Raw genomic sequence first — 17,216 nt, 5'->3', positions numbered from 1 at the left:
GTTTTGTAGTGCCATGTAAGGGTGGGTGAGCATCTTTTCGCTACTGGTCGCCAGTGGAGTTTCCTGAGGTGAGTGGTGATGTGAATCCGTCTAGGGAGGTCAGGTATGAGTCTGGCTGCAGTGTTCTGGATAATCTGGAGTTTCATCAATAGTTGGGCAGTTATTCCTACGTAGAGGCAGTTGCCATAGAATAGACTGCTTGTGACGAGAGCTTGTGTAACTATTCGACTGGTGTTGGGTGGGAGCCATCTGAAGACCTTCCTGAGCATTCAGAGGGTGTGGAAGCAAGTGGAGGAGACGGCGCTGACCTTCTTGGAAAGCTGGCTGTAGAGGATGATGGCGAGATTGTGGGAGTGTTCAGTGGGTTTGGGGGGCCCAGCTCAGGTTGCCATCATTCTTTGTTCCAGAGGGTGTTCTTGGTATTCCCCAAGATGAGTACTCTTGTCTTGTCAGGGTTGAGTTTTAGACAGTTGTTGTTCATCCATACGACCACGTCTTTCATGCATCTTTGGAACTTGTCCATGGTAGTCATTGGGTTGTTAGTCAGGGAGAGGATGAGTTTGGTGTCGTCGGCATAGGAGATGATGTTGAGTGTGTGGCTCTTGACGAATTTGCCAGGGGTGTCATGTAAACATTGAAGAGGGTTGAGCTGAGGTACACCACAGGAGCAAAGAGTAGGGCGGGAAGATGACTCTGCGTTCTTCCTGTTAGGTAGGATGTGATCCACCTGAGGGCTGCTCCTCGGGTTCCGATCTGGTGGAGTCTGTTTAACAGTGTGTGGTGGGATACAATGTTGAAGGCTGCTGAGAGGTCCAGGAGGATGAGAGCTGCTCTGTTTCTCCGTGGTCTAACATCATTCTGATGTTGTCCGTGGCTGCGATAAGGACTGCCTGTGCTGTAGTTAGCTCTGAAGCCTGATTGGGAGGGTTCCATAAGGTTGTGGTTATCCAGATGCTTGATGAGCTGTTGAAGGCTTTCTCAATGGTCTTGGCTGTGAAAGGGAGCAGGGAGACAGGACGGTAGGTCTTAGGTTCCCCTGGGTCTGCGGATGGCTTCTTTGGCAGTGGCTTCACGTCAGCATGTTTTCATTTTTGGGAGAAGTGGGCTGTGGTGATTAAGGAGTTGAGGACTTTGGTGAGTTAATTGCTGATGAGTTTATTGCTGAGGTTGAAAGTATGATGTCAAGGTTGTATGTTGGCAAGGGTATGCTGGGGCTCCGGAGAGAATCAATAGAATGAAGGATGCCGTTTCCTTCTCGAAGAGTTTGTTCCACGATTTATATATATATATATATATATATATATCTATACTCTATACTACTATTATAAAGAGAGAACAGAAACCTTTTGGCAAGGTAAACTCGGGAACCACAGCGCCAATCCACACACCCAATACATTGTTGTAATCCTCAGGGTGTGTAGATGGACATAGACTGCATAACATAAAAAAAAAACGTAAATTAAACAATTAAACTTTAAAAACAAAGTAGTCCCCTAAAAGTAGCGCCGGCCGTGACGTTGCGCTAGCCGCGACCTAGCAAAATCCGCAACGTGCATGATGACGACAGGCGGGGAGGAGCGGTGACGAGCAGCGAGGAGTGGCGGTGAAGTCCGGAGCGCGGGGAAGAGCGGCGGCTCAGGTAAGGCAAAGGCGGGAGGCGGGCGGGAGGCGGTCTGGGCAATGTCGGGGCAGGCGGGGGCCGGGGCGAGAGTGCACCCAAGCCTGAAATGTGCCCCCAGCCCCCTTCTGCCCCGGGCAACGCTGCCGCAATCCGGAAATGCTGCCCCCAGCCCCCTTCTGCCCCAGGCTACGCTGGGGCGGGCTGCTAGTATATATTAAAGTAAGAACGGCGTTCCTCAGCGAGCACTCAGGCACAAAACCACACCGCAGGCATCAGTCCAAATAAGCAGGGTTTATTCACGCCATAAGCCCTTACGTATCTCTGTGCTTTGGGATGTACCTTTATCAAAGTAGAGAGGAGGGGGTATTTGTTTATATACAGTGTAGGATAAATGCTTGGACATGTGCTACAATTTCTACAAACTTCTTTTAAAACAAATACATTCAGTAACGTTAGTGCGTTGTTTTTAATCATGCAGAAGTGCGCATTACTTTATCTGGTGAAGGCAGACTAAACCATGTAGCTCCGCCGCTGACCTGGTTTCATCCTGTCCCAATGTTCTGCACCCCTTGGGTTGGGTGTCACTGCGCGTCATCCCAGGGTTGTTTACACTCTGGGTTCTTAAAGGAGGCAAACTGGTCTTTTCTGCACTTAACACATCTCTGAGGTTGCTGCAGTAGGGCAGCTAAGTCGGACAATTGCCCCCCCCCCTCCTCCCCTGGGAGAATTGGTGGATTGTGTTTGTGTAGATCTCTTGGGTCTTGTTGATTCCGCTCAAGAGTTTATGGTTAAGTCGGTCTCAAAAGAGATGAACCTTCCCTCCCTCCCAGTGGCTCACTCTTTCCACAATACCTTTACTTTGTTGGCAGGCTTCACAAGCGATTGCCAGCTGAAGACAGAGGCAACGCTTCACAAAGTGGGATCAGGTATGCAGTCTGCATCTGATGCGCACAGGCACTCCCTTGCTTGACAGACTTGGCCAGTGATAGTACCACTCATGAGGCAACCATGCTTGGCTCACACGGTTTGCCAACTAGTGATTTGCTTTTTTTTTAACAGGTAAGCTCGCTGCAAATGTTCTTTTGTGGGTCACTTATCATTCCCCCTTTTCTCCGCTCTTACCAGGAGACTGGAGCCAGGGGGTGATGTAAATCCCAAGATTATATTTGCCCCTTCCTATGTCCAAGTGGTATTGTGCCCTGTCCCGCTTTTCTGTCCTATATACGCCTTCAGCTACAATCGCCCTGTATTTTTTTCTCTAGGATGATGTTAGTCTTTGTAAAGAATCTATTTAGTTCTAAACTATGGAAAACATAAACATGTTTATGTAAGAAGGCTTCATTTCACTACTTGTGGCAAGTTGGTGGTTTTGTTTTTCAGTTGCAGCAGTTAACAAAGTCTTCCCTTTCAGGAATAAGCTTTACATTAAGAATTGTGCCGTTCCCATCCTGCAATGGTTTGTAAATCTTCCGATATTTTGGTGTGGGTACCTTCGCTGGTCACTGTTACAGTTACTGTTAGCACATCACTGATATGCTTGTGTTCCTTGTAATAACATGCATCACTCTAGTATTGCCTTGCCCTGCTGCATTCCCTGTTAAATGTTCCTAGGCTCAGCACTGCCTGGCTTCACAATCACTGTCTCTGATGACCACTTGTTCTTGTCACTGGGATGGCATCAACATCCTCTACTTGCAGTGTCCATCTTTTGTTCAATATGCTTTGATTCATTTTCCACCTGCCAAATATTACCCGCTTATTTAAAGCTATTGTGTTGACATTGCCAGCCTGAGCCAGTATGCATTACAATGTCCTCTCTCATCATCTCTGTGTTCGAATGACAGATCACTGTTCTGACACCCAACATCATTCCATCCCGATTTACAGTTATATCACTAGTTGTTTTTCTTCTTTAACTGCTTGGCATCATTAGCCACCAACTAGCAAATATTAGCTGGGCTGACTTTTGGCACATCTGTTACTCTGTGGCCGCCCCAGGTTGTAGTTGCTGCTGGTTTGCAAGCTGCTGCTTTTCTGTATTGCCGTTATAGTATCTGATCAATAGTTTTTTTAATGGCTTTTGTGTTTAAACGCTACAATGTGCTGAGCAACTTTAGAAAAGCAAATCCTGTGTTTGAAAGTTTATTATTTGGCAGAATAGCCATAGTGTGTTTGGGGTATATTTTTAGAACATGTATACCATGGTCTATATCTGAAAGAAATACATAGTGATAGATTCCATACCTTAGAATTCCCCCCAGGTCAGACTGGATCCGGAAAGTTTTCGTCAGCAGTACCCCTGCGTGTCGGAAGGTGGCATTGTGCGGCTCCGCAGCCATCATTGGCGTTGTGGTCGCCAAGATGACGTTGCGGCAGCTACTTACATGCTACCCTCATACGCTGACTTCAGTTCTTTCTTTTTCTGCACTAGCAAGCGCAGGTCCGGAGAGAGTGGTACCCCCAGTCATTTTTTGACTGAGTTTTTTTAGGCTTTTTGTCTCTATTTTTTCGAGTCAATCGACTCCTGGTGTTGTAGGGATGCCCTGTTTCAAGTCTTGCGGGGACTGCCATCGGATGATGTCGGTAACGGACCCGCACCGCGTGTGTCTCTACTGCCTGGGGCGCGACCACGACCCCAAGTCGTGCCCCGACTGCCAGGCCATGGTGTCGAAGACATTGCGGGAGCGGTCCGGAAGTTGCTTGAGGTCCGGCATTTGGCTCCGCGCCGCTCAATGTCCCGGTCCCGTGGGAAGTCGAGGGTCTGGTGGTGGAGCCATCACCATCGTTCTTCAGGATCGAAGTCTTCGCACTCGGGGTCAGGTAAGACGAAGCACAAGAGGTTGAAGAAGCGTCATCGCTGGATGACTTCCCCTCGGCCAGCGCGCAACGCAGCTGAGGGTGCGGGTGGTGCCTCCTCCACTTCTCCCCGGCTGAGCCTATGGTGTCGCCGTCGGCCTACCTGCCCTTCCCAGGTCCGTCGGCGACTCTGCCCCAGCTGCAGGAATTTCTGACAGCCATGGCCCTCCTCTTTGGGCCATCGGGCCCCGCCGGTGTACCTACGGGCCCCGTGGGCCCGACTGGGGACCCTCGCCCTTCACTGTCGGCAGCTCCGACACCGCTGTCGGCTATGGCCCCGGCACCGCAGGGCCCCCAGGACCCAGGCCTGGATCCCAGTCAACGCCGTTTGACCTCATTATACCTCCACCGACCCCAATGGTACCACCTCCGACATTGTCCGTGGCACCGGACGATGTCGCCCCCGGTATCAGCCCGACATGGACACGGAGCCGGAACGGCGCCGCTCGACTCCGATTCCGAAGCCAATGGGGCCTTTCTACCCCTATGTCCAGCCTCCTTATTTTCGGCATGTACATCAACCTTCGGAGGAAGGGGAGGACTGTGAGGGGTCTGAGGATCCTCTGACAGCTTAGTGTGAGTATGACCCGGACTGGGCAGAGGAACTGAGGGATGCCCTCCCCTGACCTTGGCATGCTCACTCCTCCTGCCGTGGCTACGAAGGAGGGTGCAAGTTATGCAGTGGTGTTGCGTAGCGCAGCTGAGGCCCTCAACCTCCTACTCCCTACAGTGGCCATCAGGACTAACCTTCTGACAGAAGTGGTTCAGCCGGCGGATACCTCTGTGGAGCCACTGCTGCCTTTTAATGAGGCACTTTATGACGTTCTTTCGGGCACCTGGTCCAGGCCCAACACAGGGGCTCCTATGGCTAGGAACGTGGCCCGACGCCATCGCCTGGCCCCGGGCAACCCTATTTTCCTGTCTCAACACCCCACCCCTGAGAGCTTGGTTGTCCAAGCTTGGATGTCCCAGAGCACATTCACTACCACACTCCCAGACAGGGAATCCAAGAGACTGGAACAATTTGGGAAGAAGATTTTGTCTTCCGCCATTTTATACTGTGTGTTATGTAAGTTTAAAAGAGTAAATTATATAGTTGCGGTGCTTTCTAACAGATTGAGACCTATTAGTACTAAACATACACACGCTACTATTCTCCACTGCTCCAACCAGGATTCAATTCTGTATCTTTCTGATTAAAAATACAGAGATCTGCAGTGCATCCCTAAATACAGTGATGTTATAGTTAGCTTATAGAATAAAAAAATAGAAATTCACTGAAAAAAACAAAGGTTACAGGGACGTCATCTTAAATTACATCACTGATGACATGACCCATGTAGGAGAGTGGGGTCTGCAATCCTATGGTCACCCCAGATTTTTGCTTTTTGCTTCACTGGTTTACGACTTTCCCTGGCTGTGGGCCTGCTAATCAGACCCACAGCCTAGCTGTTCTCTCTCTAAATTGACATCCATGTACTTTAGGTGCATTTACCAATTGGTACTGGGCCACCTTGTCAGTCCCTGTACAGTGTACCTTAGGGACCCTGGGCATAGGTGTACCCAGGGCCTACCAGGGGCTGAAGCATGTATTATGCCACCCCTGGCTGGCCATCTAAACAGACACAACTGGCTGGTAAGACAGCTGGGACAAGGTGGTGTAATCACCCTTTGGCGTAGATATAGTTACCTATATCTAACCCCAAAATGGACACATATATTCCTATCAGTCACTCCTATGGCAGGCCTTATCAATCCTGAAGGCAGAGTGCTTGGAATTATGCGAAATGGTGCTCTAGCATGAGGTGAGCCTGTCTGCAGCTTGCGGAACCAAGTCCTTATAGCTGTTCCATGATAACGATATACCATATACACTTTAGTGCATTATAATCCACGCGGTTGAATGCTAACTCTGGTATAACATTATCAAAACATGTCGAGTAAGGTGTCATACGAATTGGAATACTACCCCCTTGCCAATTCTGGCGACGGGGGTAGCATTCCACCCTTCTAGAGGGACACGGCATGTATGTAACTGTGAACCCCGGTTAAAGTTAACTCGAGCCTCAGCATCACAAAATGGATGCTGCCACCACAGACACAAGTGTGACCTCCTGCTGCTGGGAGTCCTTCCAGCGAGGGAGGACTGGACAAAGGGTTTCCTGCCTTGGGAGGTGCTAGCACCACCCCGACAGGATTTTGTGTATTGAGGTAGGGAGGCCTGAAAGGAATGAGACATGCCTGGGGCACACAAGGTGCCCTGCGCATACACCGGTTCAAACCAGTTGCTGGGGCACTTCAGCCACAGTTCTCGCGCAAAACCGGACAAAGGATAGGGGGTGTAACCACCCCCCTTCCTGGTTCCACCCATAGGAGGGACCTAGTCGTAGTACAGCCCCCTTTAGCAGGATAAAGGTAGGAGCTGGTCCCATTCCAAATTAGATTTATCCTGACAACTTTACAAGAAGAAACTCTGGACTTCGACGTTCTGCTCCAGAGAAGACTGAAGAATCTCCCTTGTGGGCATGGAGTGTCCACCCTGCAACTGCAGGCACCATCAAGCGTCCTAGCGGTCCACTTTGTCATCCTTCCTGCCGGATCCAGACTTCAGAGCCCGACGAGACCCGGACTCCCAGACCTCTCCGACCTCTACCTACATCTGCAGCACAGCTGAGACCCGTGGGTGCGACGAGACACGTGGGACCGGCCTTCTTGAAGAGACTGCACTTCGCTTCCAGCACGACTTCAGAGGCATCCTCGAGAAAGTGCTTTGGGGATTGAGAAGCCCCAGCCACGAGCAGCTCCTGCACCGAAGATCAGCTCTCCAGCTTCCACGAGATCTGCGTGGGGCCCTTCTGCTTGTTTGCTGCTCGACGCGTTGTCTGGTCACTTGCAGGCTGGCAAGTGGCCTCCTAGACGACGAACCTTGAAATCCTCACTGCTGGTCTGGTTTCTCCAGACTGGCCCTTGCTCCCTTCCAAGAGAGGAGCACCCTGGACCCTCCTGGTCCACTCCAGACGCTGTTTCCACTCACCGCGTGGGTTGCCTTTGCCAAGGCCTGTTGACTTCAAATCCGACACCGCCGACAGCGAGAGCCTGCGTTGGACAGCTCGTGGCTCCATCCTGGTCATCGAAGACACCTCCTGGTCCACGTGGCTGCAGAAAAAAGCGTCCACTCTTCACCTGATCGCGACAACAGCATCTGGTTCCTTCCTGGTTCCACACCGGTCACTGGCTAGTGACTTTGAACACTGTCCCCTCTGCTTTCAGGTCCTCTTCTTCCTCGATCCACCCGTGGATCGCACCAGACATCTTCCTCCTGGTGCCTGCAGCATCTTTTCTTCCAGGCTCCATTGACTTCAACGCGAGAACCCAACACACTTTGACACCTATGCACCCGCAGCCGTGGGTGAGGTAACGAGAGCATTTCGGTGCTCAAGGGTAGTTTAACTGTCCTAGTGTCCAGTTCCACAGTTGTTTTAGTCCTAACTAGTCAGGATTGTCCGTACTCACCTTTAACTTGAACTGTACTGTCCATAGACGTTGTTACGCATCTCGCGTGTGAGTTCACACTCTGCACACGCGTCCCGTGGGCCTCCTATTACTTACCTGAGGTTAGGATAGTGTAGTCCCAGCGAACCTACAGCTTCTGGACAGCTCCATTCCTTCTATCGATTTCCTTATACCATTTACTTAGTATATGGTTTGTCGTGCCCCTAGGGCACCATTGTAATTTTGTGCAACTTATCGTATTTTTCCTAAGAGATTGTCATGTGCTTAGCCCTCTGATCTCATAAAGAGTTCAGAGGTGTTTGTTATTAATAAATATACTGTATAACAACCTGTGTGGTGTCCTTTCATCTGGTATTCAAGGGGTTATCTGTGGTAAAACAGCTGGCTTCACATGCCAAAAGAGTTTAGCCTAAGACTGCTTTGTCCATGCTACCATTAGGATAGCTGGTCTATAAGGTTGACTTACAACCAATCACCATAAGGGTTGTTTGGACTGATACGAGGTGATCACTAGAACTAGTGAGCATCATATATCAGGCCAACTTCTCACAACCCACACAACCAGTCACTTACCCATTCAAAGACCCATTCAACCACACTCACACAGCTACTCACTCACCCCTACAGCTACTAACACACCCACTCAATTACCCATACAACCACGCACTCACCCATACAGCCACTCACACATCCACACAACCACTTACCCATTCAGACATCCATACAACCACTTGCACACTCACTCATTTTCCCATACATACACTCACAGATATTTGCTCTCCATTACAGCCATTCCCACACTACTCACTTACTTATACTCACACTCAGCTATGCAGCCACTCACACACCAACTCATACAACCAGCTCCTTACCCGTACAGCCACTCACACACCCACTCACTCATCTATACTGCCACTCACACATCCACTGACTTACCAATATAGCCATTAACACATCCTCTCACCTATACAGCCACTCACACACCCACTCCGCCACTGACTCACCCATATAGCCACTCACACCCCCATACAGCCAATGAGACATCCACAAATACATGGATACACACAGGCACACAGCCACTTACATAGCATGTGTTAAAAAATGGAAATTAGTAGTACACAAAGTATACTAACTTAACTTTTGTGATACCTTAGTATGTATGTTTAATATTCAGAAACTTTTAGAAAAGACTCCCAAACACTGGTTGATGACATCAGTGATGTCATTTGAGATGTCACTGACCATGTCATGAGTGATGTAATATGTGAGGTCCTGAGCAGTGCAGTGTGGGCCGTAGGTTATAGTTAGCTCAAGTAACTATAACTGCTGAATTTCTATGGTTTTGTACTCTTGAAATCTGAGCCTAACTATAAAGTCCCTGCAACCTTTGTTTTGTTCAGTGAATTTCTAAGGTTTTTTAATGTTATTTCCTATCTAAAACGTCCCTTTAACCTTTGTGTTTTTTAGAGAACCTATCTTTCTATGTATCTATGTATCTATCTATGTATCTATCTATGTATCTATCTATCTATCTATCTATCTATCTATCTATCTATCTAACTATCTATCACCAGCAGTGACTGTCATGTCAGTACATTTTTACAGAGATTATAAGATCCTGGGTCCAGGGAGGAAAGAGGGTGCATTTGGCTTTGATGAGGATTCCCATAGAAGCAAACTAGGATTACAGGTAACACGTGTTTCCTTCTCTTCCAGAGGATCCTCTTCAGTAGTCATAAGCACTGAATTGAAATAGCAAACTCATTCCAAAAGATTCCTTGAAGAGGCTTGGCTCACTTAGGCATCTGCTCTTGAGTCCCAAGCCAAACAATAATGTTGTGCTTATGACTTGGATGAATGAAATGAAAGTAGCATTTGTAAAGTGCATGGTCACCCGTACGCATCCCAGCGCTAAGGGCAGCCAACTTGACACTTAGGCGGACTTCAAAGAAAAAGGTAGGTTTTTACTTTCTTTCGAAAGATCAGATAGTCAGCCTCTAAACGTATGTGAAGAGGGAGAAGGTTTCATAGCTTTGCCACATTATACGAGAAGAGTCGGCCACCGCTTTGGACTCTTCTAATATTCGGGACTATGAGTAGTTGCTTATTTTCAGATCTCAGAGCTCTATTTGAGTGCTAGAGCTGGATGAGAGAACGCATCAAAGAAGAAGGTTTACCAGAAAGTGCTTTATGAGCGATGCATAAGGCCTTAAACTTAACTCGTTCTTTAATAGGGAGCCAGTGAACCGGCGTGAGAAGGTTTGGCCAACATAACGCCTGGGAATGTTCAACAACAGGCGGGCTGTGCAGTTCTGCACAGTCTGCAAGCTTCTAAACGTGGGAGGTGGAACTCCAAGGTATAGGGCATTGGAGTAATCCAGCCGCAACAGAATTAGTGCTTGAACCAGCAGACTATTAGCAACAAAAGGTAATAGAGGGATGATCTTTTTGATCAGCCTCAACATTCCATAGCAGCTAGCCGCAACCTTTCAAGCTTGTTCTTTAAGGTCTAGGTTTCGGTCCAACCACACACCCAGGCTCATATTGTGATCTTTGTGGTTGGGGGCTGGACCCAGACAACTGGGCCTGAGATGATCTATATTAAGGGGGGTTGACTTGCCCCGTAACATAAGCTCAGGCTTGGCCCCATTGAGCTTTAAAAATGATTCATCCATCCATTTAGAGACAGCTCCAAGACATGAGGCTAGGCAAGATGAGAAGCTGTCTTGCTGGTTGATGGAAACCACCAGCTGGGTGTCGTCTGCATAAGTGACTATTTGTACCCCAAATGGCAATATTATTTCGGCCAAAGGGCCTAAATAAATATTGAATAGGGTGGGGCCTAGGGAGGATCCCTGAGGTACCCCACAGTTTAAGGGTATCAGCTTTGACATTGTATCATCTTCCAAGACTGCGAAAGATCTGCCTTCAAGGAAGGACCGTAGTCATTTTAATACAGTTCCTGTCACTCCCACATTCCTAAGACGTTGAATCAGTAGTTGGTGGTTCACAGTGTCGAAGGCTGCGCTGAGAACTAAGAGAATAAGGGCAGCGCAGCCTCCACCTTCGAGTATTCTTCTAGATTCCTCCATTACACTCAGGAGAGCAGTTTCGTACCCTGCTGTGCTCTAAATTCTGTCTGAGTAGGGTGGAGACAGTTATTGTTTTCCAAGAAAGAGGAGACGATGGTGTTCACACACCTCTCAGCTATTTTACGTACTCCAGGTAACAGGGATATCGGGCAATCATTCGCCAACTCCTCAGGATCCAAGTTGGGTTTCTTTAGGAGAGCTTTAACCATTGTTTGCTTCCATGCAGAGGGTACAATTCCTGTCTGCAGAGACGCATTAATTAAATGCAGTATCACTGGGGACATCGAATTAATGACCTTTTTTAAAATGGGGGGAGGGACAGGATCTAAAAGGGAGCCAGATTTTAAACGGCCGAGGATCCCCTGGAAGGATGTCATATTCAGAAGGGGTAATTCTTCCAGTGAACTTGGTTGGATTATAGTTGTGGTAGCAGACAAAAGAACCATTTGAGTGACCTTAGCCTGAGGAAAAGACCCATAGATCAATTGTATTTTATTTGAGAAAAATTCTGCTAATTGGTTGCTTCGGAGTTGAATATCCTTCGAAGTATTAGGGGGGGTGTATGGGGTAGCAAGATTTTTTGCAATCCGATAAATTTCACGGGGGAGTTTGCAGCAGATGTAATTCTATCTTGATAATAAAGAGTTTGGGTGTCCTTTATTTCGGCTTTATAGAGTTTTATTGCTGCTCTATATTCAGTTTTTTTGGAGACCAGGTAATCCTTTCTCCAGCTCCTTCCTAATCTCTTACAAGATTGTTTGAGCTCCTGGAGTTTAGGGGAGTACCAGGCATTTTTATTAATTCCAACTTTTATATAAATAATTTTTTTAGGAAGGACAGAGTTGAGAGATGACTCAAGCCAATTGTTAAGATTATCATTTGCTGTAACAGGATCCGGGTCCAATAGGGGCATACTATCTTCAAGCGTAGTCACCCAGGATTTTAGAGAAAGTTTGGACCAGGACCGGGTACGTTTCTTAGTCTTTACCACCGGCGTAGTGATATCCTGTAAGACCCAGGAGAAAGGGATAAGCAGATGGTGGGTCCAAAGTTTTAGAATGGGGTCCCTAACTAGGAGATTCTGGATATTAGAAAATATAAGGTCCAATAAATGTCCTTTGGAGTGGGTGGAGCCATTCACTTTTTGGTTCAGTTGCAACGTCCCCAGTCCGTCAACCAAGTCTAAAGTGGATGAGGGTTGTGTCACATCAAAATGTAAGTTAAAATCTCCCAATAGTGTGAAATTGGAGAAGGGGCCGGCCAAGTTAGCAACAATGTCTGGGAGCTCCTGACCGAAGAGGCCTGGTGGACGATCAACTAAAATCCCTGAAAATGTGCTTACAGGGGAAACATTGATTGTAAAAAAACATGCGTTCACAGTCAGGTAGGAGATCATGAGTGATGCGACATTTAAAATCAATTTTATAAATGATAGCAAGGCCCCCTCCACGTCCCGACCTCCGGTCCAACCTCTGAATACCATAACCAGGTGGGAGCGCCTGAACAATGTAGGAGTCAGCATCCTTGTTCAACCAAGTCTCAGTTAAAAATAACACATCCGGATTTTCGGTTTCAAAAAGGAGGTGAATTTCCAAAGCGTGCTTAGGGAGAGAGCTACAGTTGAGCAGAAGCATATTAATACCCTTCTTGCTAGAAGGAAATGGAACTTCACAGACAGGGAGGTATTTAAAAGAACATCCAGAACATTGAATAGTAGGGCTATTCGGAAGCATAGAGTGAGCACACTTGCCTCTAGGCATCGTCCTGTAATGTTTGAGCATTTCGGCATTATAGACATTCTTGTCGGTAATTAATTTGACAAGGGTTATGACATTTGGCCCCTGCCGGCCGCGGACGTGCGCAGACGGGCTTGCATTAGGCTCGCCCACTGCACGGTCGTGCTATCGGCTCCTTATGTGGCCGAGGCCAGGATTCCCCTGGAATAAAACTAGGATAACAGGGTTAGAAATTTCTTCTCTGCCACCAGTCTTGCTCCTGAGAATGTGAGACAATGAAAAATACCCAGGAGGTGTGAAGAACCCACGAAAACCATTGTTGGTTTTACTGAAGTAACTTCAATTTGATAGAAACATTGTTTTGTCAGTGGTAACACCCACATTTTCTGAAAGCGGACAGACATTCTTTTCTGTATTTACAGGTTATTAAATGAGGCAACTGGATCACTCCTGGATGATGTGGTGCTGGTGAACACCCTTCAGACCTCCAAGGTCACAGCAAATGAAGTCGTGGAGCAGCTGCAAACCAGCGAGCAGACCGAGATCAAGATTGACACTGCAAGAGAGGTAAGCTACTCAATAGCATTATTCAATGGAAGATGTAGGGTGTGGTGGCTTAGTGGACTAATGCGTCCGCTGTAGAGGCATGTGTTAGATCTCATAGTCACAGGTTCAAATCCCGCCAGGTCCACTCAGCCTTTCATCCTTCTGAGGTTGATAAAATGAGTACTATTGAATTGGGTGAAAATAAACATCTGTTATTCAGCACTAAGATGCCGACGGGTGAGCGTGCGCTTTACAAATACACATGTTATGGTATATCCGCTTAGGGGTCTGTCATGAGCGCCTTTACAATAATATGCTATGACATCTTTATTTAGGGTAAGGGCTCACTCATATAGTGCTGTTAGGATGGACACTGATCAAGTGATCTGTTATCCATATCTAAGACTGTGAACTCATGTATTGCATAGCAGCCAAGATAAACACCATTTGAGTAAATTTGTGGTTTACAACTGCCTTTCAGTGTCAGGAAGGGCCACAGTAAACAGCTGAGTAACACATGATCATTCTACTTGTACCCAGAGGACCATTTATTCCACTACCAGACTTTGCAATGATTGTTTCTCTTAAGAGTTAAGAGCTAATAGATGGCACCCATTTTCCTTCACCATCCCATGGAACGGAATTCTTCATTGTGGATGAGCTAATGACCCTATCTAGTGTTCGTGTTCTACATAAGCTATCTTAGTAGTAGCAGGGTGATCTGAAAGAGACTGTTAGTTATAGACTCCTTACCTTAGAATTACCTCCAGGTGTCAGACTGGATCCGGCAAATTTATTCTCAGCAGTACCCCTGCGCTTCGGTAGGTGGCATCGGTCGACTCTGCGTCCATTGTTGGTGTTATGGTCGCTGGAATGACGTTGCGTTGTCCACTGAGACGCTGTCCCTGTGGGCTGACGTCAGATCTTTCTTTTTCCACGTCCGCCTTGTGTAGATCCGGAGAGGGCTACCTCCTTAGTAATTTTTTTACTACGTTTTTTCTTGACTTTTGTTAAATTCTTTTTTGAGTCTTCCAACTCCTGGTATACTAGGGATGTCCCATCGACGGACGGGGTTTAAGCGAGGACTGTAGCCGCCTAATGTCAGTTACAGATCCCCACCTTGTTTGCCTTTGGTGCTTGGAGCGCTACCACAACCTGAAGTTGTGCTCCGACTGCCAAGCAATGAATCTGAACTCTTTACAGGAGCGGTCCCGAAAGTTGTTGGAGGCCCGACAGTCTGCTCCGCATCGTTTGAGGTCCCGGTCGAGAGGAAGGTCTCGGGACCAGTCACAGAGCCATCACCATTATCCAGTATTATGGGTCTTTCATAGATTCACATGCCTGAATCATTCCCCGTCGTCGAGACGGGAGTCTCCGGTATATAGAAAAGTAATGTCCTATAGACATATATAGAGAAAAGTAGGCCTAAGGGCCTCACCTTAGTAGCCTATCTATGTCCTTTTGTAAAAAGGACCAAACTCTAGAAGAGAGCCAATCAGCTAACACCTCCCTCTAGAACCTTCCTGTCAGGAGCCTCAGTCCCTCAGATTTTCTACCACACGTTGTGCTAAGGGAGTCTCCACCTGAGTTCCCCTCAGGTTTCTTTCTTCAATCTTATCTCTTCACAATTTTGGATTACTTTAACCCCTTCAGTGCTAATGACAAGGGTAACTCGTCATGGAGTTTCCATTGATTTCAATGGAAAGTCAATGGACCTACTCGCACACCCCTTAGCAGCCAAGTGGTTAATGAACAAGTAGATATGGCTGATTCTCAGAAGAAAGGTCTCTTCAGAGCATGTAGTTCTTGTGGTAAAAAGAGGTTACATGTTGAAGACCAGCATAAGACCTGCTTATATTGCCTGTATCCAGACCATTCACCAAAGGATTGCAAAATTTGTAGAACATTTTATACAAAAACGCTTAAAGACAGAGAAGGACGTCTTTTACTCTGGCTTAACAGGCTCAAGGACAGAGACACTTTGGAATCTTCAGAAGAAGGTGAGAATTCTTTAGTTTCCTCTAAGCTGTCTTTAAAAAGGTCAGGGTGGCTTCCCCTAGCCCTCCAGACGCTCCTCCAAAGAAGGCTACAAAAAAAAGTCTTCAGAGGCCCAGTCATCAGTGTCTGTTCATACCTTCAAAAAGCCTGCGCTGTCGTCGACGACGACCTCGTCGGCGCCATCATCGGTGCAAAAGAAGGCTATGTCTCCCATCTACGTCTCAACGTCGACAGTATCGATGACGACGGCATCATCAAAGTTCACTCCATCGACGACGACTACACCATCATCGACGGCGGGTAAGCCCTTGTCGTCGATTATTATTATTAAAAAATCGTCGGCGGCGCCTAAGATCTCATCGACGACATTAGTGACGACGTCCGGGTCGACGTCGAAGCCAGCACCGTCGACGTCTCTATCGTCGGCGAGAACATCATCGTCGACGAGTGTGCCATCGACGAAGGCATCGATGACGAAGAAGGCACCGTCGACAGTGACATCGTCGGCAAAGGCATTGCCGAGGAAAGCGACGACGACGAAGGACATACCGTCGGCAGCCACTCCGCCGACGAACGTGTCGTCGACGACGATTCCCCCGTCGACGAGAAAGTTCCAAGAGCTACAATCTATGGACAATATGTCGTCCACGATCCTGCCGTTGACGAGCCCTTCATTGACGACTGAAGCTGAGTCACAATCCGCTTCTCTAAGGGTAAAGATCTCAAAAACGGCTGTCACACCGGAATTAACGTCCCCAAGCCGAGTGCAAGGTTTACCTCCAGCTTGTCTCCTGCAAGATGAGGAGTCGGATGAGGAGGATATAATGCAGGCTCACTGCCCATCTGATCTGGTAGTCAAATGCCAGAGTTCGGACGCGGAAATTGCCCAGGAGCATACTGTTCAGGCGCAGGTTTAGACGCAGGTTACGCCCATGGTCTGTCTACCAGCATCTATAGTGTCTGATTTGAGATTTCTAATACATGACTATAAACAAAGGTTCCCAGAGTCATCAGCTCATCCAGCAGCGGGGACTGTTCCGTCTCCACGGCCTAGACCACCATCCTTGGTGCTCCAACGGGAAAGGGAACCATTGCCAGATCCTCAATCATCTGACGATGAGGCAGAAGAGCAAGAAGAGGGTGAGGTCCAGGATGACCAATCTAATCATGAGGACTATGATGATTACATCATTTCCTCACCAGCATCCCCTGAGCCAGCTACTTCAGACTCTCCTCCTGTCGACATAGGGGGTTTCCACAATCTGGTGGAGAGGGCGGCAAAAAGGTTCCACATGACAATGGAGTCTCAGGAAAAAGACTGTTTCCTATATGACTTTAAAGAGCCGCTTAAGAAAACAACAAGATCAATTCCGATAATCGATCATATATGGGATCAGGGTTTGCAGTTGATGCAGACTCCAGCCTCAGTCTCGGCGGTTGTTCCAAGGCTGGACAAAAAATACAAGGCCCCAACATCTGCACCAACCTGCCTTACAGGACACCCCAAACCGGACTCTGTGGTGACACAGGCGGCGCAGAAAAATTCAAAGAATCCTTCCTCTCCGTTGACAGCTCCACCAGACAAGGAGGGCAGGAAACTGGACAATATAGGAAAGCGTTTTTCCTCCATGTCTACAATGACAGTGAAAGTGGCAAATACTATTGCGCTCTTAGGAAGGTATAATAGGCAGTTGTGGGCAGATATTGCTCCGTATTTATCTGAACTGCCAGACGCCACAAGAGAGGAACTTCAATCTCTTCTTCTGGAGGGTCAAACATCGGCATCTGAATTGATTGACTGTGCTATGGATGTAGCAATGACTGAATTCAGACAGCTGGCAGGGGCAGCGGTAT

The 17,216-nt window shown here is 47.7% G+C and overlaps 1 protein-coding gene across 2 annotated transcripts in view; it reads left to right on the top strand.

Moving 5' to 3' along the window:
• The window catches only part of DNAH2 (dynein axonemal heavy chain 2), a 3,497,426-nt gene that overhangs the window by 2,897,150 nt on the left and 583,060 nt on the right, over positions 1 to 17,216 (top strand). For both annotated transcript variants that reach the window (XM_078670326.1, XM_078670327.1), the window contains one exon: positions 13,241 to 13,385. In XM_078670326.1, coding sequence (XP_078526452.1) covers positions 13,241 to 13,385 — 145 coding nt within the window. The remainder of the gene's footprint in view (positions 1 to 13,240; positions 13,386 to 17,216) is intronic.

Source organism: Lissotriton helveticus, chromosome 12 (assembly GCF_964261635.1).
Source record: "Lissotriton helveticus chromosome 12, aLisHel1.1, whole genome shotgun sequence".
NCBI classification, from domain to species: Eukaryota; Metazoa; Chordata; class Amphibia; order Caudata; family Salamandridae; genus Lissotriton; species Lissotriton helveticus.
This window is presented reverse-complemented; position numbering and strand designations above follow the sequence as displayed.